The sequence below is a fragment of the Atractosteus spatula genome, chromosome 1 (genome assembly GCF_055471065.1).
Source record: "Atractosteus spatula isolate fAtrSpa1 chromosome 1, fAtrSpa1.hap1, whole genome shotgun sequence".
Lineage (NCBI taxonomy): Eukaryota > Metazoa > Chordata > Actinopteri > Semionotiformes > Lepisosteidae > Atractosteus > Atractosteus spatula.
Window position 1 is genome coordinate 63,700,469 of NC_142706.1, and position 25,758 is coordinate 63,726,226.

General features: G+C 48.6%; 1 protein-coding gene across 2 annotated transcripts; it reads right to left on the reverse strand.

Moving 5' to 3' along the window:
* Nucleotides 1-601: 601 nt before the first annotated feature.
* On the reverse strand, nt 602-25,085 carry bin2a (bridging integrator 2a). 2 transcript variants are annotated; one of them, XM_088916030.1, is made up of 13 exons: nt 24,791-25,085; nt 22,961-23,142; nt 18,125-18,205; nt 14,806-14,860; nt 11,327-11,421; nt 10,999-11,094; nt 9,689-9,796; nt 8,447-8,532; nt 7,936-8,011; nt 7,503-7,585; nt 6,202-6,964; nt 5,481-5,576; nt 602-3,680 (listed from the first exon to the last, which is right to left on the reverse strand). In XM_088916030.1, the coding sequence occupies exons 2-13, from the start codon at nt 23,039-23,041 to the stop codon at nt 3,558-3,560; spliced, it is 1,743 nt and encodes a 580-aa protein (XP_088772156.1). In that variant the 5' UTR covers nt 23,042-23,142; nt 24,791-25,085; the 3' UTR covers nt 602-3,557. The 2 variants fall into 2 exon arrangements, with proteins under 2 accessions (XP_088772156.1, XP_088772147.1); XM_088916021.1 differs by lacking the exon at nt 24,791-25,085 and having other exon boundaries at nt 22,961-23,272.
* Nucleotides 25,086-25,758: the final 673 nt, after the last annotated feature.

The following is a 25,758-nucleotide window of genomic DNA, read 5'->3' on the forward strand; positions in this document are numbered from 1 at the left end:
CCACCCTGATGAGTTCGTAAAGACTTGTTGGAGCTCGTGTGTTTTGATCAGTTTCACTAGGTTCATTGGTGAACTCGGTTCTTCAGAGATCCACCGAAAAATCAGATCGACAATAATCCCTCCATCCGTTTTCTAACCCCTTCTTCCAATTCAGAGTTGCAGGCGAGCAGGAGCCTATCCCAGCAAGCAACAGGCACAAGGCAGGGTACACCCTGGACAGGACGTCAGTGTCTCACAGGGAAGACACACACACACACACACACACACACACACACACACACACCAGGGCCAGAACCCTGAGGGAACCCATGCAAACACGGGGAGAACATGCAAACTCCACACAGACAGCACCCCAGGTCTGGAACTGAACCCAGGGCCCCAGCGCTGTGAGGCAGCAGTGCTCACCACTGTGCCACTGTGCCGCCCCATTGCAAAAAACTCAAACTGACAAAAAAACAAAGTGACTAAATCACTTGCTTAAATTGCTGAAAGCAGGAACCTGCAGTATCGGTGCTGCATTTGGTGCTTTCCAGAAAAAAGCACCAAACAGGTCTGAAAAACACTTTGAAAAGATCTGCATGCATAAATAAAAGGTGGCAACTTCAAGTGTAAGCTTTAAATTTTATTTTCTCTCATTAGGTTTCACATTTACACATTAAAAAGGAAATATATTGTAAAGTATTTATACAAAAAAAAACTTTGTTAAGGCAGGTTACATTCTGTGTATTACAGGACAGTGTATCCTGTTTCAAAATGGCACAATAAGCACTATTAAAAAATATTAGTATAAAAAACACAATGGTCACATTTGAATGTTATCACCACAGGAAATGTTAAAGTACCACGTTTAGCTGTTTTAGAATGCACTCTAATTTATACTAAACAATGAATCACAACCAAACCAGAATCAATACATAAGTCTCATGCTACAAACACTGTATTGATTTTTCAGTACACATGAATTGAAATGTTTTACATTCCTGTTTCAGCCCCCAGCACAGAGCAGAGAGAATAATATACCCTGGGCCAGAGAAAGGGGCAAACCTCCTGTTGTTAGATAAGACTTTCTCAGGCAAACATGAGCTATCAGGATATGCAGTACAGCAGCTGTGGGAGTAGCCTGTGTATCTTGGCAGTGCTGGCAGTGCTAAACAGATAAGCCTTTGGCAACTTCTCGGGGGAAGGTTTTAAAGAGTTACGATCCTCGAAAAAATTCTCCTGATCCTTACAAAAACTCATTACCCCCGTTATGGAGAGGTGAACAGGGACATATGCTTTGAGGTCCAACCTCAAAAAATGTTTCTTGCCAAAAACCCAGTACCTTAAGTCATACAACATTCACACAGCATTTTCTACCATCTGATTTTGGGAGGTAAAAGACAAACGAAACTATGTATTGTACAGTAGTTCTGCACCGACAAGGAGTCCTAGTGTCCACTACTTGGCATGGTCCATACATTGTGACAGGCGGCTCTTTAAAACCTTGTCCATGACCTGAAAATGGTTTTGGTTAGAGTGGAGCCTTGATCTTAAGATTCAACCCTAATTACTGCTTTTATCAGGAAGTACGCACACCCTCCCATATTGGTTTTGTTAGTAGAAGAAACATCCAGTTGCCATTATACATATTTGGATAATCTCTTCGTGTAAATCATATTAGGGAAGAGCATAAGGTTATCTGTTAACATCTGAAAAATTCTTATGTGAATTAGAGAAGGCCTTTCAGTCCATATGGCCTGTAAGGCAGTGAGTAGCTAAATGTTGATGGAAAGCAAATTTAATGCAACAAGGATCTCACTGGGAAAAATTAGCAAGACTCTCAACTTGTTGCCTGTAATTTCATGCTGAAAAATTTGGGACTGGCTGTATAAATCAGTTTGTCTGAGGTGACAGCTTTTGCCTGTTCATCATTTGTGTCTGACCGAATACGACTGCCCCCCCCCCGAATGGACAGCTGTGTCCTATCTCGGGGTCACGGGGAAAGAGACAGTTCAGCATGACGGATCAAACGTGGCCAACGCCGTCTGCGGGTAGTGTGAGAGTGCGTGACCTCCGTGCGAGAACATGCAAACTCCACACACACCAAGACCGGATTCGAGCAAGGAACTGAGGCAGCAGTGCCCACTGCCACACCCCACACTGCCCAATCAAACACCTAATTATTTGATTTAACCTTGAAGATCCTGACTTTAATCCTCGCTCCGATATGCTACTGGACTGGTATTCTCCATATGGCAGTGCACAACTGGGAGAACCCAGGCAGGGTTAGCATTGAGCAAGATGCAGGGCCTGTCTCAGATGGTCAGGTGCATGGTTGATCTCATTGCCACGGGGCAAGGAGGAATCGTGAGAAGACTGGATCCCTCCAGGCTTGTATGGGAATCTTGAATGGGGGCATGGTGTCACTCACTGTATGCCCCAAGTTGTACACATGGCCCAGGCAAGGGGTCCTGCCGGTGTTGTCCAGTATAGCCGCACTGCATGGCGGTTATGACTCACCAGCAACTCATTAGCTCAGCAGGAAATCCGAGAGGTATATCAGCGTGTGAGGGGCAGCAGTGTTAGATGTCTATCGCGCACCTGAGCTGGCTCAGGTCTGGAAATCACGCAGGACTGAGAGCCAGCAGAGCCAGCCATGCAAGAGGGCTGTGCTCAGACAGGCAGAGGGAGCCATATCGAGCTGAGGAGACAGCTGACAAGGCGAAAGCAAAATTGGGACCACCTGAACGCACAGCAGGATGAGAAACCTTTCCTTTTCAGTTTTCAGCTTCTGCTGCTATGACCTGTTGCTGCCTTGTAACAATTTCTTAATAAAGAGAGAGAAGGCAGTGCTACACTGTACAGGTACAGTATGCCTTTGCCAGTGTTGACGTAGTGTGAATGACAGAAATATTTTGGATCGGGGGTAGTCAAATAAGCAGTCTTCCAATCCAGTCTTCTGTAGGATTCTGCAGCATCCAAATCTGTGACTGTTTAATTAAAAACTGATTTGATTCGGTAAAACTGAAGATGTGTTTGGCTAAGGTTATGTGTTAACAGAAAGACCTGCATTAGAATAGACTGCTGTTTGATTAACTTGTCATACGATGATTTGTGAGTTTATAAAAACATGGAATTAAGGTTTCTACCTGAGAATTATAATTCCTGCTGGAGAGCACTTCTGCTCAGAGGTTAGACAGCACAGAAAACAGCACTACAATGTCAGATCTATTGAAGCACAACACAGGTATGTTTCTTCAAACGCAGCACTGAGATGTCTTCGTTGAGCTAGTACTATAAACGTTGAGCTGATGGCACAACACAAAGCACAAAACAGATGAGGCACCAACACCCCAGGATCTGGTGGCTAGGCTTGGTGCTGCAGGCCGGACCTGAATGCAGAACGCACAATACCGTTACGCCACTGGAGGTCATCCCACTGACTTGCTGCTTCAAGCCAAATAAAAAAAACAAAACTGGTAATCCAAATGTGCTTGGGAGACGTTCGTTTCGACTGGCGTTGCTCTGCATGCCGTGTTCAAGGGGGACGATGACTATTCGGCCAGTCGGAGGAGAGCTCAGACTTGCGGAGATGGGTCGGCTCGCTCAATCAGGGATTCTGGAAATGTTCCTTTGTGATCCGAGGGGTTCCTGTGCTGAAGCCAGTCTCTCTCCTTCACCCCCGTCGCCGTACCTTCAGGCTGAGAGAGTACAACACCATCAGTGGCCGATGAACACTGACGCAACCCCGGTAACAACACTGGGGACACCTCAAAGCAGATTCTAAAACTGGCTTCACAGCAGAGCCGCAAAAGACAAAGACAACAACCACACAGCAATAGAGAGCTGCATTTTAAAAGTAAGCTTCAAAGACACAGAAAGCACAGTGCCTGGCTTTACCTCAAAGACATAAGGATTAAAAGGTCCCAGGGAAAACTATTTACATTAAGGTTTTGGAACATTCTGTGAGAGACTGTGTAAGGTTTTAGAATATTAAGGTTTTGGACAATTCTGCCCTGTCTGGGAAGAACCATTTTCACCGAGGGCTCAACAGTTCCGTTCCCCCTGCTAATTTGGATTTGCCCCCCCGCCCACAATGGGACAGATGTAGATGGCACACGTGAAACATGCGGTCTCTGTCGGGTCTGTCAGGCCCTGTAGCCCTTCACTCACACGAGCCTGCAGGAAGGAAACTGCCACCAGGGGTCACTGTTGAGCAGCGAGCAGAAAATACCAAGAGCGCTGTGTGCCAGGGGAATCCCAGTGGTAGTCAGCTGTGTACACAGCTCAGATCTGTGGCCTTATGCTCAGGACCTAGGAAACTAGGAGACTGCCTAGGGCCTCGAGGCCACCAGGGGGAGCCCTCAATGTGCAACACAACATTTTTTTTTAATCGACTCGTACCTTCCAGTGACTCTTTCTGTTGCTGCTGTGTTACTCTAGGCTGTTAAAGTTTGTTGTTTAGAAATTATAACATTATTATGCGCATATTGCCTACGTATGCTGACGCTGCTACCTACTTGAACTATAATATTATTAGTTGTGAATGTAAATGGAGTGGTTTATTTCACTAGTGATGTAGTTGACTCATCTGTGCTGTAAAATGACAATATCAGAAAGCAGTAAATGGTGTGATGATCAATTTTATTAATCATCTCATATGTAATGAAACATTTCAAGTGACCTTTTACTTGCGTTTGCAAACTATGTTTAAAGGGTTTATAATTCAAATCTTGTGATTGTAGCCTGTAAATGCACATCGTCCTCCAAAAGGACACAAAAGGCCGAACCTTTCGGCCGCTGAGAAAAGGAAACGTGGAAAAGAAGAGCAGGATAAGTGATGTCAAAACAGAGGTACACCAAGTCACTGTACTCATGCATACGTATTTGGTTTTGAGTCTGTCAGATCCATATAAGTAGCGAGCAGTAGGCAAGCCACATTTTCTAGCTATACACTAGATTAGACATCTTGAGGTGTTTTACTAGAAGTTAATGGATTCATATTTCACATTATTAGTTTCAAAACATGTTAAAATACATGTTTTCTTTGTAAAATGTGTACTTATGGTTCTATTTGCAAATTATTAATTAATAATAATAATAATAATAATTGCTTACACTTATATAGCGCTTTTCTGGACACTCCACTCAAAGCGCTTTACAGGTAATGGGAACTCCCCTCCACCACCCCCAGTGCGCAGCCCCACCTGGATGATGCGACGGCAGCTATAGTGTGCCAGAACACTCACCACACATCTTGTTCTTCAAAGCTGGTTGATAAGGTTTCTAGTTATATAACTAATTTAATTTTTCTAAATAGTCAAATAGGGTTGGGCTGGGAGCTGATAATACTAGTGTATCTGCAAACTGTGAACTGGAGGGGCCCCTTACCAAGATCTCGCCTAGGGCCCCCAAAGAGCTATAGTTCTCTGTAATGAGAATAGTGGTGCGTGGGAGACAGATGTGGGAGCAATTGATTGGACATATTAAACCTCACTCACCCTCTGCTCTGCGTCAGCGATGACGAGAATGATCTCTCCTTCCTGAAAAAGCAGCTGTCCAGCTTCCTCTGTCAGGTGGTCCTTCAGGGCCACGGCCTGCAAGGCAGCAGTGGACAGGCTGCTTTAGCAAGAGCTGGTGCCCCACCCTGCCCCGTCCTGCCCTGCTGTCCTGTCCTGCCCTGTCCTGCCCTGTCCTGCCCCATCCTTCCCCACCCTGCCCTGCCCTGTCCAGGCCTGCTGTGTCCTGTCCTACACTGTCCTGACCTACCCTGTCCTGACCTGTCCTGCCCCATCCTTCCCTACCCTGACCTGCCCTGTCCAGGCCTGCTGCCCTGTCCTACCCCACTCTGCCCTGTCCTGGCTTCTCCTGCCCCATCCTTCCCTACCCTGCCCTGACCTACCCTGTCTTGCCCTGTCCAGGCCTGCTGCCCTCTCCTGCCCCACTCTACCCTGCTCACGCTGCAGCTGTGCTCAGGCCGGAGTGCGGTGTGTGTGTGTCAGCTGACACGCCAGTCAGGTGATCTGGTGCCTCTGTGTTGTCCCTGCATGTGTGTGCCCTGCGGTGAGGCAGTGTCCTGTCCGGGGCGAAAGCATGCGCCCTGTGGTCTCTTGATTACTGCAGCCCCTCTGATAGTGGAGGGAGCCTTGAGCTGCTGCAAGGTGTGCTACAGGCAGCAGTTCATATCCAGGGCCTGTCCCCATGTCCCAGAGACTCGCCTACCTTGTACAGAAATCCCGGAGGAAGATCTCTTGCTCCTTCCCCGGCCTCGTGGGGGCTGTCGTCCTCAGGATCAGGAGAGGCAGGGCTTTCCGATTCCTCGGCCTGCATCAGTTCGGGATCCGGAGCGTCGGGAGTCCCCTCGGGAGTCCCCTCGGGAGTGTGCTCCGGTGAGGCAGTGGGAGCGGACTCCTGGGCATCGGGAGCCGAGTCAGCCTCCTCCCCCTCCTCCTGCTCAGTCCTGGACAAGGAGGCGGAGGAATCGGAGGCTGTGGCAGGATCGATGGCGGGCTGGTCACTTCCAACAGGAGATGTGTCTCCGGAGGCGCTGCCCGTCGGCTCGTCTTGAGAAGATGCCGTCTCCTTAGGCGCATCTTCAGCAGGCGCAGACTTGTCCGCCTGGTATCCACCGGACTCCTCTGCGGCCTCAGCTGGACCGCCCCCCTGATGCTCGCCAGACTCTTCTTCTGCAGAGTCCTCACCTGCTTCAGCTCTGCTGCCGAGATCTGCCTCAGATTCCCTGGCCTCCGGGGGCGTGTCATCAGGGGGAGGGGCCTCAGGGGCCGGCGTGCTCCCATTGGCCTGCTCCTCGCCTGGCACTGATGTTTCATTGGCTCCCGCTGTCTCCGCCTCCGTGCCGGCCGAGTCGGACTCCTTGCCGTTCTGGGCGGGGTGGGGGGTGGCGTTCTCATTCAGACTGCTCTCAGCCGGCGGGAAGGCGGTGTTGCAGGGAATCGGGGCGGAGATCATCAGAGAGCGTCTCTTGCTGACGAAGAAGAAAAGGAAAGATTATTTCATTGTGGGCTGCCCTCTGCTGGTCTGTTGCACTTTCAACTGCTGGTTGAGCAGATCCCCAGGAAATCATCAGTTTATCAAGGACGACCTCATCTTTTATACATAAGCAGTTCTTTATCATAATACCTACAGCTTTCAAGGACTAGAACTACCACACCCTGTCTTATCTGAACCAATCAGTTTCTGTACAGATGAAAAAATAAATGATATTGGTTCCGAACCTCTTTAGCTGCGATATTAATTATATTGTGTAAACATTTGCGCCAAGTCATTAAAAATGGATGATTTAAGTGTTATAGATTACCCCTACTAGACTGTGGCTTTCTAAGAATTGGGTTGAGCACCCTGCACCTAATCTACACTCAAATCTGCAATGCATACGTGGCTGTTCTGCTATATCTTTATACAGTATAGCCGCTATGTCAAAGTTGTACCTCACCCTAACACATACACACACCCTTCGGTTTGTAGACTTGGTGCTTTGACCAGAATGAAATCGTGTGCTTTACCTGGTCACGCCTTTGATAATGAAGACCTTATCAGAGTGCTGGTTCTCCAGTTTCGTCATCACGTTGTACAGCTCATGGTTCAGCTGCAACCGAAGCAGACACACAGGTCAGGGCACACAGCTGGGCAGAGCAACCATAGGGCCCTGCCCTTTAGCAACGAGAAAGGTAACCTTGGCCTATTCAATCATGCATGGCCGGATGCAGATGCTCAGGTAATGCTAATATTTTTATTATTTTTGCATTTATCTTCATTGTTTGTACTAAATGCGGGAAAAGGAGGCCATTATTTCATACCTGCAGTTGCACATTTTATGTTCTGGGAATCTCTAAATGTAAGGTGGCTGGAGACGAATGAAATCAGTCTATTGTTCATGTGAACCAGTAGCGAAGTGTTATGCAGAATCGCGAATGAACCAGTTACAGCCTGTCTTACCTTGCTCATCTCTTTGTAGAAAACATCTCTCAGGTTGGAAATGTTCTGGAACACCGTCACATAGCATCCGATTCGGCTGTGGAGAGAGGAGGATAGAGATTGTGACGTTGCAAAAAGAGACCAGAGTTTCCACTTAGTTTACTCTGTGCCTCGGATTAACTCAACATAGAGTTCACAACGAAGGTCTGGGGGTGAGGACAGCGACCAAGTTCCATTTCACCTCAGCTCCCCTGACTTTGAATCACTTCTGACGTCATTTTCTGAAAGGTATAAAAACCACCAAGAGCCCCTCACTCTTCCCCCCATCGTCTCTCTGCCTCCCCCTCCCGGCCCATCTCCACCTGTGCAGCTCCCTCTTATTGATCTCTTCCCTTCGCAGGAGAGTCCTGACTTCCTCCTCCAAGAACCACTCTTCCCATCATGCCTCAACACTCGACAGCCCCTCCCCAATAGCCTCAGACTCGCGGGCATCGCTGTGCCCGGGGAAGTGGGGCACTGCCAGACCTCCCACCTGTGATAGACCGCGGGCAGCTCCTCCCTCAGCTCGTTGTTAATCTCTTCGAAAACGCTCTGCGCTTTGTTGAACTCCTCCTCTGCCTGGAAACACAGAAATGGCCGAGAAAACGGAACCGGTTTGTGATGATGAAAAAGAAGCACATCGCAGCAGGTGAAGCTTTTCATCCACGGTCTCCTTCTTCCACACTGGAGATCAGCATGCAGGTGGGCTAGGCCCTCCTGTCCCCCACAGTACCCCACTGAAGAGTGCTGCACTCTTCAGGAAAGGGAAAGAACCAGCCAGGTAACTGTGAGTGTGTCTGTGTCTGTGCGTCTCTCTGCCTGTTTCTGTGCGTCTCTGTGCCTGTTTCTGTGCGTCTCTGTGCCTGTTTCTGTGTGTCTCTGTGCGTCTCTGTGCATCTCTGTGCCTGTTTCTGTGCGTCTCTCTGTCTGTTTCTGTGCGTCTCTCTGTCTGTTTCTGTGTGTCTTTGTGCGTCTCTGTGCATCTCTGTGCCCGTTTCTGTGCGTCTCTGTGCCTGTTTCTGTGCCCGTTTCTGTGCGTCTCTGTCTGTTTCTGTGCGTCTCTGTGCCTGTTTTTGTGCGTCTCTCTGTCTGTTTCTGTGCGTCTCTCTGTCTGTTTCTGTGCATCTCTGTGCCTGTTTCTGTGCGTCTCTCTGTCTGTTTCTGTGCGTCTCTCTGTCTGTTTCTGTGCGTCTCTCTGTCTGTTTCTGTGCGTCTCTGTCTGTTTCTGTGCGTCTCTGTGTCTGTTTCTGTGCGTCTCTCTGTCTGTTTCTGTGCGTCTCTCTGTCTGTTTCTGTGCATCTCTGTGCCTGTTTCTGTGCGTCTCTCTGTCTGTTTCTGTGCCTGTTTCCGTGTGTATCTCTATGTGCGTGTCTCAGTGTGCATGTCTCTGTGCACCTGTTTCTATGTGTCTGTGTGTGTCTTGCTGTGTGCTTCAAGTGTTAGGGGTCTTCAGAGGGTATGAGAAACACCCCCACTCTAACGCCACAGAGACCTCCAGGCACATCTCTCGTGATACTGGCACCAGTGCTTCCTGCAGGACAGTGGGCTGCAGACCTGCCACTCTTCCTCTGACTCAAACTCGGCCTCTCGTGCCCCCGGTGCCGAAAGTGACAGAGTGACGATACAATGGCACTGTGGCTGCACCCCCTCTCCTCTGTCGGCGAGAGAGCTGGGGCGGCAGAGACGGTGCACTCCCCCCCCCCGGCTCTCCCCTCCTTCTCCTCTCTCGCCTCACCTTGGCCATCTTGGCTTCGTCTTTCTTCTTGGTGTTCTGTAGCGCCTCCAGGTGGTGCCGGGCGCTGTCGTAGTCCACCAGCTTCCTGCCGCGCTTGGCCACTCGTTCCTGGGAAGGTTGGGGTGAATTTGGTGTCCAGCAGAGGAGGAGCCAAAGTGAAAGAGCAGAGAAGGAACTAATAAATGCCAAATAAGTGACAGACAGCTGCACCTCCAGCCAGAGCAGTAGCCCGAGGAATAAGAGCGATAAGAGGAACGGCAAAATCTGAGAAACATCCCCAGTCAGATCGCGCTGAAAATGTGGTTGTAAAACTGGGGGGAAAAAAACAGATAAGCAAATAGAAAAACTGCAGTCGTCCTGTTTCAAAGAGCACCAACCTAACAGACAGCGCGCTAAAGCGCATGTGGCTTGGTAATCTATCAGTTCATTTTAAATCGCAAATTAGCCGCCTCATCCAGACAGCTCTGAAGGTCATGGGGGTGAAACAGCACCCCTCCCTGCAGACAATCTTTGAAAAATCCATAATCAAACAGGCGGGAAAAATGATATCAGATCCTTCCCACATCCTCAACTCTGAATGTCAACTTCTTCTTTCTGGCAAACGTTTTAGGGTTCCCAAATGCAGGTCAAACAGATACAAACATTCCTTTGTTCCACTTTCCATTAAAGCTGTCAATGCAAATGTCAAGGATAGACACAATTTTGACTCTTACAACCCACTTGAGTGCAATATGTTTTGTGATGTGTTATAAATGTTACATGTTGTTATGTGTTATACTGTACATGTGCAATAGATTGATGTGCAATGTTTTTTCTTATTTTTTTGTAATAGTATAATGTGCAATGTTTTTTTTTTCTTCTCTTTTTTTTGTTTGCTTTCTATTTAAATGTACCGGAGTGCTGGGTGTCCATAAAAAATTTCCCTCAGGGGACAATAAAATCTTATCTTATCAGCCGATGAAGCCCAGAAATCCTAAATCCTGGAACGGGGGGTTGATTGGTGCCCTGCCCAGTGTCAGACCCCACCTTGCACCCCCTGCCTGGCAGGTTAGACTCCGGCTCACAGCGCCCCTCTGAGGGTGAAGCGGTCACCGAGAAGGGAGGGGTGGAAGGCTACAGGAGTTTACGATACCTAAAACAGACCCCGTCCAAGCATGCTGCCACGAGTGTAAATGGAACAGGCCAGACTGACCCAGATCCACACCCAGACCCAGACTTGGACTGAGGCTGAGACAACCCGATCAGTCCGCTGGAGTGAAGCTGATCATCGGGGTGCCCGAGTGTTTCGGAGAGGACAGGGGTGGACCCACCTTGAGGTCAGGGAACTGGCTCATGTAGGTCTCCATAGTGCGGACGGTCTGGTCCGCCAGCTTTTCTTCATAGTCATTCCACAGCAGGTCCTCGCTCTGCACAGATCAGGAGGGCTTTTAATCCGGCTTCAACCAAATCAAGATTTCATCAAAACCATTACACATCCAACTCTCCCACCCCCCTTCCCGTTTTGCAATGCGCACAATGAGGTTAGCGTGTACAGCCAGCTCATCTTGGGATACTATTTCATTCACGAAGGACAGGAGCTCTGCAGTTCTGCCGTCATGCGCAGGAAGTATTTCTCCACATGGCCCCGGAGCGTCTCACCTCCATGATGACGGTCAGGTCCTCTCCTCCCTGCCAGTCGGGCTCATACACGTCTTTGAGGGTCTGGGACAGTCTTTTGGACGTCTCGTGCATCACTGCGGATACAACAAGGACGGCAGGCTCCTTCAAAATGTGCAGCTAAAACACCGTACGTTCCACACAGACAGAGCTCACTGAGAGTGAACAGTGCGACTCCTCTATTACTGGACTTACGGCCTCTTCACTCTGCAATAGCAGCCCTTGGAAAGATCCGGGCAAGTGACACAGGACTCCAAAGACAGGCCAATCAAGTCAGCGCTCTGAGGAAGCCAGCACCTGTGCTCTCATTAACACGAGTGCCTTGACTGTCATTTACTAATGTCTTACACCACAGCATGACATTACTGGTACTTACTAGTATTGAGTTAGTAGCGTATACTAACATCAGAGTAATAAACACGACATTTCAGCTCCATGCAATACTTGATCCAAGCATTCAAATTCCTCAAAGGCCCTGACAAAGTGAACCCAGCAGACTTCTTCAGAGCGAACAGTGAAAAGTGTTCAGTAGGCACAAGTGGAAACAATTTAAAACTGAGAACAGGAAGTTTGGATTAAGAAAGTATGGATTAAGCTATCCAGTCATGTGGTGTTGTCAAAACTAGTTTCTTTCATGAAATGGCTGGAGGAGATCCTTGGATCGGATAGCTACCGAGTATGAAAGGAGTTAGACAAGGCTGAATGGCTGCTCTTGCCTGCATTTTTGTTCTTATGTTGAAGGCCCATCCTTGTTTTCTACTCATCCCCCGCACCTGCTCCCTGTTCCAACCCCCTTTTCAGTTCTGCTTAAAAGCCAGGTGCTCACTCTGTTCCGGGCTCTGCGCTGGTTCCCATACCAGGCGAGTCCGGGACCTGGAAGCACCTGGTCCCGTCAAGTTCTTAGTTCCCGTTCCCGTGCCGGTCCTGACCCGGTTCCTGTTTTTAATCTCGTTTGTCTTGGATGGACCGCCCGGCTTTGGACTCTTGCCTCCCCTCGGATTCCCCCTTGGACTTATTTCTGGATTGTTTGCCTCGGCCACACCTCCCCCGAGCACCAACCCATGCTCACTATTGAGAAGCCTCCAGTAGTATTCTCTTGCGCGCGTTTCTAAGCCTTTTGACTGATCTCCTGGTACCTAATCTTTGCTCCTGCCTTTTGACCACGCCTTTTGGATTTCATTTTTGGATTGTCTTTTGGATTTCTCTCGTTACCGGACTCTTTGCCTCCCTAATCGACCTAGCCCCTGGATTTCGTCTTTTGGATTGTCCCTGTGCTACTCCGCATTCTGTGGGATTCACGGTTACGCATTAGGATCCTCCTGTTCTACCGGTTGGTTTCCTGACAGTGCTGTAGCTCGGTGCACCTGGTGCACACTTCAGAGCAGCCTGTGTAAAACTGACATGGCTGCATTCATGTGGTCACAGTCAGCAGCACTACTGTGTATCCCAGTATACTGTGTATATGTCTGTAGAAATATTCCAGTAATAACTCAATTTACAGTTAAAGGGATCTGCACATATAGTTCCAGTTCCTGTGCCAGCAATGACGTTGTGGTCTCTATCAAGCTGATTCATCTAAAAGAAGTGTTTTATACTCAGTGCAATTTCCTGTTTTGTTCTGCTTAGCTGCAAGTACAGTGATTTTTTTAAGCGAATCTCCACTTTCTGGAAGAATCCTCAGTACCGCTAAAACTCAGGATTCTGGGAAATCTTCCCAAAAAGGCAGATTAGCCTCCAGCGGGTCAGAGAAGCCCACGGACAGTGGGCTGAAATAGTGTTCCCCTCGCAATCTCCTGACACACACAAAGCCCCAGAAGAGTTTTCTAAAAGTTGTTCTGAATTTTCAGTAACCTGAGCCAGTTTCGCAAGGGGATAAAAAGACGGCTCTCAGAAGCAGCCCTGAGAGGGCGCAGATCTGCCTTCTGCACGATCGCCTGCATCAGCTTCCACACTGCGCACCGGTCAGTCCCCTCGAGGAGCGGGTGTGTTTGTGCTTGCTCCGTTTTAGGCTTAGATTTTGATAAACATTCACTCTATATGAAAGGTAAAGGTTTATTCCATGCTGAAAGGGAAAAAAAGGCACACCTTCTTCACACATCTTTTCTTTTCAGCGTGGAATAAATCTTTACCTGTTCCTTTGCAGCCTACGCATGCTGACACTGCTCCCGACTTGAAATTCTCTGTATATAAAGTGCTGCTTGTTCCTATATCGGACCTGTGAAGCCTCAAGGGTAGCCAGTCATACTGTCAGGTTCAATGGACTGGTCACACCTACTGCTTACACTCATTTACTGCTCACTCCCATCTACTGCTCACACATTCATCTAATGCTCACATATTAATCTAATGTTCACGCATTCATCTACTGCTCACACACTCATCTTCTGCTCACACTCACCTACTGCTCACACTCATCTACTGCTCAAACACTCCCCTACTGCTCACACTCCCCTACTGCTTACACTCATCTACTGCTCTAACTCATCTACTGCTCACTCTCATCTACTGTTCACACATTCATCTACTGCTCACACACACCTACTGCTCACACATTCATCTAATGCTCACATATTAATCTAATGTTCACACATTCATCTACTGCTCACACACTCATCTACTGCTCAAACACTCCCCTACTGCTCACACTCATCTACTGCTCTAACTCATCTACTGCTCACTCTCATCTGCTGTTCACACATTCATCTACTGCTCACACACACCTACTGCTCACACATTCATCTAATGCTCACATATTAATCTAATGCTCACACATTCATCTTCTGCTCACACTCATCTACTGCTCACACACTCATCAACTGCTCACACACTCACCTACTGCTCACACTCATCTACTGCTCACACACTCCCCTACTGCTCACACTCCCCTACTGCTCACTCTCATCTACTGTTCACACATTCATCTACTGCTCACACACACCTACTGCTCACACACACCTACTGCTCACACATTCATCTACTGCTCACACACACCTACTGCTCACACATTCATCTAATGCTCACATATTAATCTAATGTTCACACATTCATCTACTGCTCACACACTCATCTACTGCTCACACACTCATCAACTGCTCACACACTCACCTACTGCTCACACTCATCTACTGCTCACTCTCATCTACTGTTCACACATTCATCTACTGCTCACACACACCTACTGCTCACACAAACCTACTGCTCACACATTCATCTACTGCTCTCACACACCTACTGCTCACACATTCATCTAATGCTCACATATTAATCTAATGCTCACACACTCATCTTCTGCTCACACTCATCTACTGCTCACACACTCACCTACTGCTCACACTCTGGCCTGGTGCAGAGGGTTGCATCATCCAGATTCCCTTTCCCACACCAGCCCCAAAAAAACAGAACGCTAAAGTGAAAATGAACATTGCAAAGACACCTTTTTTTACAAAACAAAAAAGAATCACCTTTCACTGCATTGAAGTACGCCTTCACATCTTTGTACAGCTTGTTGCCGTCGCTCTGCAAGGAGAAGGAGAAGCGGCGTTATTCCACGCGAACAGCTGGAGCATCGGCACACAGAACAGCTGGATAGCTCCTCTGGGCGGAAGACGGAGGAAGGGCGTGCAAGTGTGCTCTGTACACCAGTGCAACATCGGCTCTCTTACACTTCGAAGATATGGCAAGTGTTCTAGGTCCAATTCACAGAGTCGAATTGTGAATGAGTGTGCAGAGATGGAAAGGAGACAAGAGGATATCTCTTGTGGGTTTGGATTCGGAGCGGTTTTTATGTAGAGCCCTTGTTTTTGGTTTTTGTGTGGAAACTATAAAAAACCCTGGAATGGTGTATCAGACTGGGGTTTGAACACAAAGACTTTTCCTTTTGGCCCAATCTGGCTCCAGAGATGCCCTCAGCTTCCTCAAGGTGCTGCCAGGTTTCACCTTTAATATGCAGCTCCGTGGATCTGTACTTGTTCCCCAAAGCTGCACTTAGAATTCCCAAACCGTATCTCGCACAAGGCGCTTTGACAGTAAAGAGTGAATTTATGGGCAGAGATCACTACAGCCCTTGCCTGGTGAAGTAGAGACACTGTCCGGAGACACGCCTCATTAACTTTAATAAATACCACAGATACAGAAACAGCCAGAGGAATAACTGCATGCTCTCACAAGGACAGGGTTTCAAACTGAGTGCGTCTGGCAGAAAAAGACACCGGACTGGAACCGTCCGCAGTCCCCCACCAGCCTGTTGGCCATGACCGGAGTCTCACTGAAGCAAGGCTTGCGGCTAGTCGACGTGTACCATCAGCCCCGAAAACACATCGGGTCGTTCTGGTGGGGATAAACCTCAAAAACTAGACAGCCCCACTTATTAACTTATTGATCTGTTGTCCTTGTAATGATCCACTTATTGATCAAAGGGAGCTGGCCTAGCCGGTTGATGACTGATCCTAAATTGCCAGTTTTTTTACTTGTTATTTAGCTCTGCTAAAAGCTGTTTGGCACTGAATGGTTTCTAAGAGCTGTACCTTCTATTATATCGTATGGAAAGAAACAAATCTCTGTCACCCAGAACAAAGGAACAGTGATGTGTGGACAGACCAGTTCAGGAACCAGAAGAGTCGCCTGCACTTCTGCTTTAAGGGTCAACACGAACAGGAAAGGCGATCAGAATTGTAGCTGAAGAAGAGGACATGTCTCTTCATCACATCAGGCAAAGCCTGTGGAACGAGCGCGTTCACGTTGGCAGATCGTGGCATTACGACATCGGGTGCAGAAAAAAAATAAGGTTTAAACCGCAGCAAAGCGAAAGCAAACAATCTGAGGGCTGAAGGCGGAGGGAAAGCACCTAGACCAGCGTCCTTCCCGTTCTCACACATTGTGAAAAACAGACACGTGAGACCCGGGCTTGCGCCGGCTCAGACGCGAACACTGGCCGAGCCGGAGAAGGAGAGGCGTCGGCGCTTCGCTGGAGGCGCGAAACCCCCAGAAGAGAGGCGCCTAGTGGCAGCGGAAGGTGGCCGGGGTGGAGCTGCTTCCTGCAAGCTCATTTGAAATGACACGTTTGCGAAGCGCAGCCGCGGGGTGAGGGCGGACTGAGCTGTCGCTGCAGAGCGAGCCGCGGCCGCTCCCACCATGTGGCCAAGGTGAGCAGAAATAAACTGGGCCCGCCATAGGTCCGGCAATACGAGCCCCCCTGCCGGGCACAGGGGCTGTACACACTCCTCGTATCACTGCCCTCCGCCGGCGCATGGCCCTTACGAAAAAGAAATATTGTAGTGCTCTGGGGTTCCGCTGCCGCCTCAGGTCGGCCCCCCACCGTCGGGGACTCAAACCTGGGCCTCCGGCACACATTTTAACAGGGACCCAGCAACTTGAGCCAAAGGGAAATCTCCCGTCAGCCCAGCGGCTGCAGTCCCAGCTATCCACAGGGAAGGGCGGTGACGTCACTGCTCTGGTCAGCCCTCTCTCGCAAGTAATGGAGGCCGTATGCATTACAATATATTGCAATATACCAGAAAAATATGTGGACATATTGTAAAGATTAAATTGGAAAAATAATTGAATATATATTTCCCATAATATACTTTAACATATATAATATATAATAACAAACATATTTCCAAATATATGGTGTCTAAAATATGCAATATATTGTGTCTCCTGAACATTTTTCTGCCAGATCATTCACATATTTGCCTTATCTATTTACTTATCTGTAAAACTAAACACAGTCTTCCACATGAATCCACTTTAATTTGAACTCCCTGCAATTCACTATAAATACATCTAACTAGGCAGGCAAGCAGAACAATTAACGTCTTCTGTTTGATTTTGACATTCTATCACTTCATTGCATGTATCTGTACATACAAGTTTGTTCAAGTTGTTTTTGGCGCAAAATTAAATCAACGTGATTAAGACAGAAGAATGCAATCCATTTTTTGGATTACCTATGGATTTAAAAATTGTATAAAAACTTTACTATATCACGCCCTGGCTGAAACAACCGGTTTGAAAAATTCACACGTCTCCTGAGAGCTTGCAAGAATTCAGCGGGGGGACCTCAGATCCTTAGACTAGCGTCCGCTGGATGCCCCTGCTCCGAGAGACTAGTGAATTCTTTAACTATCCCATTGGCCAATGGGCCAGAAGAGCCTGATTCCGCCATTTTTAGGATTTAAGGGTGATCACACAATCTTTCCATGTTGCAATGACCACTGCTGAAAAAAAAAAACACCTAGGAATGTACTGTTAATATCCGTCTCCCACATTCGCCTTTCAAATCAGACCAAGGCAGTGTAACTAGGCACTGCAATGATAGAGTGTGCTCTGCTTTGTGCCTGGTGGTGTGTCCCACAGACACAGTGTCCTGGCTGCTTGTTTTAGGACAATGGCCATCACTGCACAGCACCCAGAATGCCTGATTGCTGTTCTGACACTGACTGTTTGTTTCTGCAACCGTTTATCACAGGTACTTCTCCGCAGCCCCTGGCTACCTTTGGCTCCTGGCTCTTAATCATTCTTGACTGAAGGCACTTGAGTACAACAGGTTATAACGCGCTAGCAATTGTGTAACTTTGTAAGATCCACTGTAGTCCCAGGGACGACGACAAAGACGATACTTCAAAACCACGGTAGCACATATTCTGTAATGTTGACCCTGAGGGCACTGGCTCATCCAGCAGTTGACAGCTGGAAGGTACTGCGGTAGCAGGTTGTGGCACCACACATAGAGATAAAATCCCCTTTCACCCCCTCTTGATGTGGGAGGGGACACGTTACCTGCTGCTTGCTCAGGTTCTGGGAACACTGCTCAAACTGCTCGTCCTTCGTCTCCACAGTCTTCCCCAGCCTCTGCAGGACCTGGAACACAAGGGGGACAAGCACTCAGTCAGGAGGAGCGAAACGCTCCCGCCAGGACCCCCTCCCCCCCACCAGGAAGCACGGCAACCCCAGGAGGGGAAGTTCTCTCTTCTCTTTGTTTTTACAGGTACGTCACTTGAGAAGATATTCTCATCTAAACCTTATGGATTGACGTTGATTTTCCCCATTCGGATAAACTGCACAAACTGCACTTTCCCAAACTGCACTGGGCCCTGGAGGCCTGGGGGAAACCGAGCAGCAGCTGTTAACTGACTTCCGCCAGGGTGCGAGTGGGACTTTGCTTGGGCTGCTTGCTTTGAACCAGAGGCTCTATATTCCTGCTCCGTTCTCTGCAGCTCGATGAAGAGAAGCCTAAGGCACGAGCCTCAGGCACTACGGCACTTAAAAGGGCTCCTGTTTGCACACAGGGGTTTCTTGTTTTGATCTTAACAGCACTGGAAATATAACAGCTCTAGAGGCCACAGAGCTGAATTCGCAGAGGAAGTCTGCAGGCACAGGAAGCCACAGAGGACGCTGTCACTCTTCGTGGTTACTATTGTACTGCAGCACAGCTGCAATACAGGAGAACAAATTCTGGAAGAGAGAGTTATTTATATCAGGGCTAAATTTAGGCTTGGGATGCAGGTCATTTAAAAACTCTCTTTGGGGAGGGGAAACAGAGAAGCAGAATTTCCTTCAAATAAATCTGAGACCTGCAGTTTCGGTGACTGGCCTCATCTTGCTAATGAAGAGGACAAGGGAAGCTGACCGCAGGCTGGTGAAGCGGGCTTCTGAGCGACACCATGACCCAGAAGAGGAATCAGGGCCTACAGCAAGTGCCCCTGTTAGTTTCTTCTCGTGTCTGAGCCTGCTTACACACAGCGGAAATAGACTCTAGTCGGGTTCTAAAACATAAGACACGACGCTTACATGAAGAAAATAATCCATATCACAGTGTGTGCAAAGGGTTCTGTAACCCAAACAACATTGGATGCCCTGTCTCAGATGCATAAATAACAGTGGAAGAGACATCACCGTCACATTCTTCTTCCACTGGGTCCGAAGCATTGTGTAGCTCTAAATTGCTTCCCTACTGCACTTCGCTGGCTGTCGCTTCTAGGATGCCGTTTTAGGTGTGAGGCAGACTGAGGACAGTACAGCACTGCAGGGGAACAGGGGGCACTTCTGCTACAAGGCCCCTCTCGCCAGTTTAAATAAAATCCATTGTTTGGTAGATTATGGGATCTGCCCCCCCCAAAAAAACAATGCCTCTTACTGGATCCCCCGTTGCTCTGTATCTCTTCATTTCTTTTTTATTTCGCTTTGCAAATAAACCCTGAGGTTCTCCCATTGAAAAGACATGCGAATCTCAAATTAGACCTGTTGGAATGAAGGTGCAAGCACCGTTACTGCAATTTCATTCAAATCTTCACCGTTTTGGGGGGGGGGGGGGGGGGGGCTTTTAAACTTCTGGCGTCTCAGAACAAAACCGCCTTTGCTTCAAAATGGCTGTCCCGTCTCGGCAGCAGCACGGGTCAGACCTGATGAGCTCCAGCGGACGTCCCTCCCGCTGGCCTTTAAAATGCACACTCTCGCCTTTCTTTGCCGTCGCATGACGTGGCACAGCCTTGCAGCTGGGGGCCACCGCCGCCTCTCCGCCGGGCCCTGAGGGAGAAGCTGGGCTGCCCCTGGCCCGGCAGACACGAACGGTCCAGCTGGGGCGATATGCTGCGGCGTGGCGACGAGTCAGCAGTTCCACAGAATGGGGGAGCCCCCGTGCTGAGAGAGCGACAATGCAAGCTGGTTGCAGTAGATGACTTGGCAGAACGAAAGGACAGAGCACGGCTGGAACATCCTACAAGCCACAGCTGGCTGGGGACGGGCAGGCAGGCAGGCAGGCAGGTGCAGAACTGTCTTTCAGCACTTACAGCTTCCCCCCCACATCAGAATGCAGGGGCTCGTAAGGAAATGGACCCTGCTGCTGTTGTACTATTTTGGCGGTGCTTGCCAGTTCAGTAGGAGAGGACGTTTTGCCCAGAAAGATCTGCAACACGATCCGCGGGCCTCTGTAGACCACACACACAGTGCCGTGTTCGTAAAACACAAATCACCACCCTGAGCTTGCTTTTATTTTCTCGATGGGCTAACATCACCATCACGGTGTCGCAGAATTCGTTTGGGATGCAAATTTAAGAGCCTCGGCAGGCCGTACAGCTGTTACTTTTTGGCTTGGGGAAATAAGGACTTTTTTATTTTTCCCTTTTTCAAAATAAGCTGCATGGCACGCACAGATCAGCAAGAATGGGTTAGTGGTTCTAGGTCTTCTGAAGACTGAAATCAGGTGGTGTTCCTTTACACAAAGCGTTGCTAAGGTCTGGAACGAGCTACCCCAGTTTCACTGGGGGTCCTTCGGAAAAGGTATTTATTCAGGTGAGACACTTGAATCAATAGCTGTGCTCTCATTTGTCGTCTCGGGTTCTTAAAAGGTTAGGCGTCTTCTGACTCATCTTCCTAATCAATTTCTCTGTTACTGCATTAGATGTGTTACTCCATTTGCTGCAGCAAATGAGCACAGCAAATTATTTCTTCTCAGGTCTAGAAGTAGACAGTGTGTAACAGCGCATTTAATCAATCCCCAAGTCCCATTGTATACAAAGTGCAGAATAAACACTATAACACGTCCAGTTGTTCAAAAAGGTACATCTGCTGCCGAGGTTTAAATGACTGGATGAGACCCTTGGATCAATTAGCTACTAACGACTTAAACTAAATGGGCCCAACGGTCTCCTTCTGTTTGTAATCATTCTTACATGTTTATGAAGCTGGACTCCCTGCAATCCTGGAGACAGAAACTGAGTACATCCCGACTGACAGTTTGTCACAGTCAAAACACAGGGTAATTTTACACTTTGAGCAGCATCTTTTTCCTGTAACTTTCACAACAAAGTGTCAGATTTTACTTGCGATATGGTTCTGTCAATCTGCCTCACTGCAGTAGATCATGAGCATATCACTAATGTGTAAAAGCATACACCTGTACAGGGCTCAGTTACATTCACCATGGTGAATGTACAGTATTGCAAAAGACTGAGGACATTAGATCCACCCTAGTCTCTTCATAGTTACAGTAACATCCAGGCAGTTTTTCTGAAGACCCAAAGCACACATTTTAGCAAATAAAGAGGCTCTTTTTCACAGCACATGCAAAAGGTCACAGAAGGTTTCTCAAGAAGAAGGCCACATTGGAAGTGTTAAGCATTTCCTGTTCTGTTCTCACATGCTTCTAAAGCAAAGAGAAACTAACTTGCAACGAAAGGGCAGATTTCTTAAAGATACTGGAACTGTGCCACACCACCAAGCACAGAAAAGAGGAGACACAAACAAAGCAGGATATACTGTAATAGCACAGCCCAGGGTCTGAAGGAAACTGGGGTCACCGTTTCAGGAGGGGGTTCTGCTCATTTTAGTATAAGAAAACTGTAACTGTGACCTAAATACACTATGTTAAAAGGCACAATAAAATGCTGTGGACCTGAGGCTGAATCTTCAATGCACAGACGCTCAGCAGAGTGATAGCTCGGCTATATCAGCTGTGATCTATGCTTGTGCAGTATCTCTTCGTAAAGTCCACATCCTGTAATTGGTCGTTGTGATTGCTATGAACCCCGTGCCAGTTTCTGATTTCAGATCTGCTTTCATTCAGGTGTGCTGCCTGAAATGGGACCAACTGAAACTCTGCAGCAGGACAAAGCTGTGGGTGTGTCTGACACAGGGTCGCTCCCACCTGTGTCTGTTTTTCATCAGCTGATCGACTAGCAGGAGCTGTTTACTCAGAAATACCAGCAGCAGGCAGATAAATATCAGGCAGCAAGGAGAAGAAGCTGTGTACACTTCTGTGCTGATGATGTTGGCAACAGTGTCCTTGAAGCTGGGTATTTTTGACACTCGGGACAGACCAACAAGTTAAATAAAAGTCTACACCAGCAAGCAGATTACTTAAGCCATCAAGGAATGCCAGAGAAGTAGAGCTCAGATGGAACAGGGTCTGTTTGGCACCAGGGGTTGGGACCCACTGGGCTACACAATGGCCGCTATGGTATCTGAAGGAACGCCTTTAGTTCTCCGGGCACAAGTCAGCTCGTATTTGTTGGTGCGCCCACCCAGCACCCTCAGCTCCCAGCCACAATCTCTGCTATCTCCCACGGCTGGTCTGTCAGTCTCCCCCCTAGATATCATTGTCTCTTCTGAGGCAGCCGGGTTGATGGCTTGCACGCCGGACTCAAGGAGATCGCTATCACGCTGTGTAACGCATTCAGAAAAGTGCTCCTGGGCTGCTCAGAGCAGTAACGAGTAGCACAGCCGGGGAGGCCAACTCGGGCTGTCCAGCAGGGTTTATGGGTCTCTTTAACTCCCCAGCGTCTGAGGAGCAAGGAAAGGCTTCATCCCGTCCAGATAAAAACATGAGCGCAATTAGGTATTGAAGGGCTCAGGGGAGAAAGAAACAGAGACCACCCGGCCATCCTGGGCTGGAGTTTTGCACCTCTGTGCTAGACGCAGCCCTCTCTAATTCTGTTCAAACCGTTGCTTTCTGTTGAGAAGTCCTGGTGGCACGTCAAGCAGACTCAAGGCAACTGCCAGCCTCCCTGCGCTTCCATCAAGTCCTAACCTGACTCTACCCTGCTCTTTCCCCCTTCTCTGGATGCCCCTGGTTCGTGAGAGGGCGAGGGGCATCGCCCTGCCCGCGGCCGTGCCTACCTTCTCCTGCGCCCGGCTCAGCTGCTTCTGGACCCGCTTGGCGAAGATGCCCGCTGCGCCGCCCGTCTTGTTTTCCGCCATGTTGCCACGTCTCTGTGTCTCTCTCTCTCGCCCTCCGCGGCTCAGCCCGGCGCTGGCGCCCGCCGCGCGTCTTGCAGCTTTTATACGGTCGCTGTTTTTCTCTGAGGAGGAGGGGAAGTCAAGAACCGTCAACCCCCCCCCCCTCCTCCTCATCCTCCTCTCTCACCCGCCCTCCCCCGGCGATGTCGTCACCAAACCACATCCGCGAGAGGTGGCTGACAGGGCGCAGGGAGCCCAGCTTCTGCGGTCCTCCGTGGCCTACCCGAACCCGGAGCCCAATCTGGGGCAGAAGAGGCGAAGGCGTCTCGAAGCATTGAAGCAGGAAATGCTTGTGTGTGTGCAGGCACCTCTCCTACTGTGGGACACTGAGCACTGCGCTGTCCTCTGATAGAGGGGCAACACAATAAGCTCCCACACGCTGCTCCAAGTTAGGATCCAGATTTAATAATAATCGTTCCTCACACTTATTTGGAGCGGTGGCTCTGGATCTGCGCCTGCGCCTGTGGCTGGAAGGTTGCCGGTTCGAATTCCGCAGCCGGTAGAGGAATCCTACTCCGTTGGGCCCCTGAGCAAGGCCCTTAACCCCAGCTGCTCCAGGGGTGCTGTATAAATGGCTGACCCTGCGCTCTGACCCCAAGCTTCTCTCCCTGTCTGTGTGTCTCATGGAGAGCAAGTTGGAGTATACAAAAAGACAAATCCCTAATGCAAGAAATTGTATGTGGCCAATAAAGTGATCTCTCTGTCTTATTCAGCGCTTTTCTGGACACTCCTCTCAAAGCGCTTTACAGGTAATGGGTACGCCTCTCCACCGCCACCAGTGTATAATTCCCACCGGGATGATGCTCCAGTACACTCACCACACACCAGCTCTCAGTGGGGAGGAGAACAGTGATGAAGCCAGTTCAGAGACAGGGGATTATTTGGAGGCCGTTCACAGTCTCCCTCAGTAAAGACACACCTAACAGACCACAGCTGCCCACCTCATCAGATAATATCTTCCTCTCCAAAGGCACAGAGAACGAATCTCACTGGACTCTTCCCTGGGAAACAAATACTTTTACTGACACTTGTATCCAAAGCGCCAGTCACCCATTTTGTACTGTCGGGAGCTTTAGTGCAGCAGTTCAGGTGAACTGCTTTGCTCAAGCTTAGGACAGCTGGGATTCAAATCCACAGCCTTCCAGTTACAGTCCAGAGACCCGACTGCTGCCCCCTGCTGCAGAGTGTCTGAAACTTGCGTAGGGGCTTTTAAAATGAATGTACTTATCAGTCTTGTGGGTAAACATTCAACTAATTGTCATGAAGGGTTTCTCATGCAGATAATTATAAGAACCTGTAGTGTGTGTGTGTGTGTGGGTGGAGGGGGACAGAATTAGCAATTCAGAACAATTTATTTAAATTTAATGTCAATTTTTAAATATAACTCTGAAATAGTTATAGTAATAGATCAGCCGGCAGCAACATCCCACTCTGCCCACACCAACCCCTTTCCAAAAACTAACGCCCTTTATAAAGCATTTCCCGTTTCAGTGGAATGGGTGTGTTTCATATATTTAAATCCAATTTAACCGGTCCACAGAACTAATTTCATTAACGGCCTGCGGCTGGAAACGGATCATTTAATTTCAACGGAGGTCCGTAAACGCCTGTTTCAGGAGCAAACCGCGTCTCTGACTCCAGGACAGCAGAACGTGCCCGCCCCCACCTGTGCGAGGGCTACAAAGCTGGGCTACCGCTGCCCGAACTCACCCTCCACAGCCGGCTGGTGTCGGGTCCAGTTCAGTCGGGTCGTCTCTCATTCAAGAGGCAGAGGAGGAAAGACCGCACAGTTTCGCCGTGTCAGTTCAACACAAATCAGCGCCGAAGCTGACAGGGAACTAAGGCGAGAGGCGAGAACCGAGGGTGGAAGGAAGTGATAGGCGAGTAGAAACTCGGGCAGCACGATCACTCCGGCTCGATTCCTGTCTGAAGAGCGGCTCATTCCTCTGAGAAATTAGGAAGAACATCGAGCAAGCTATGACAAGTGGCTTGTCTTCATCGCAATGGATCAACAGGTTTTTCTCGATTTGGTTTTTTTGAGGAAAGTACCGTAAGCCGAGTGTTGGCTAATAAGACCTGCCCCTCCACTCACCCAGAGCTCCAGTGAGCACCCGGGCCCCGCTGGCTCCTAGAGACCGGATTGCTCACTCACACGTCAGCTTCAGTTCAGCTTTTTAGTTTTATTTGCTGTCGGCCACCGCCTTATTCTGGAGCTCTGAGGTGTGATCTGTGAGCCGAACTTTGCACCGTTCTGTCTTGCCTTGAGGAAGTTAACAATTATACTTTAATCATTGCTTTTGATTTTGATTATCCTGCAATGAATGGGTAATTGTGCAATTATTCCAAAGCTATTAGATGATCAAAATTATCAGCAGAGTTAATATTAATAACGACAGGTCCGTGTTTGGCATTATGCTTTTTGTCGTGTGAAACCGCACGGCCTCACCAAGGCACTGACAGTGTGATAAGTACATTTATTAGAAAGCTATACAAAACCATTTATTTAAAAAAAATTCACTTTTTAAAAACAGCACAGCAATAACCCTAATAAATCAGTTTGGCCCCGAAATGCACCTAGCCAGTTATTACCAGTTATTGCTCCTATCGCCATCCTCTATCGGTAAGGTTACGGCTCCAATCTGCCATCTAGTGGTGAGTTTTTGTGTCCCTGATTATGA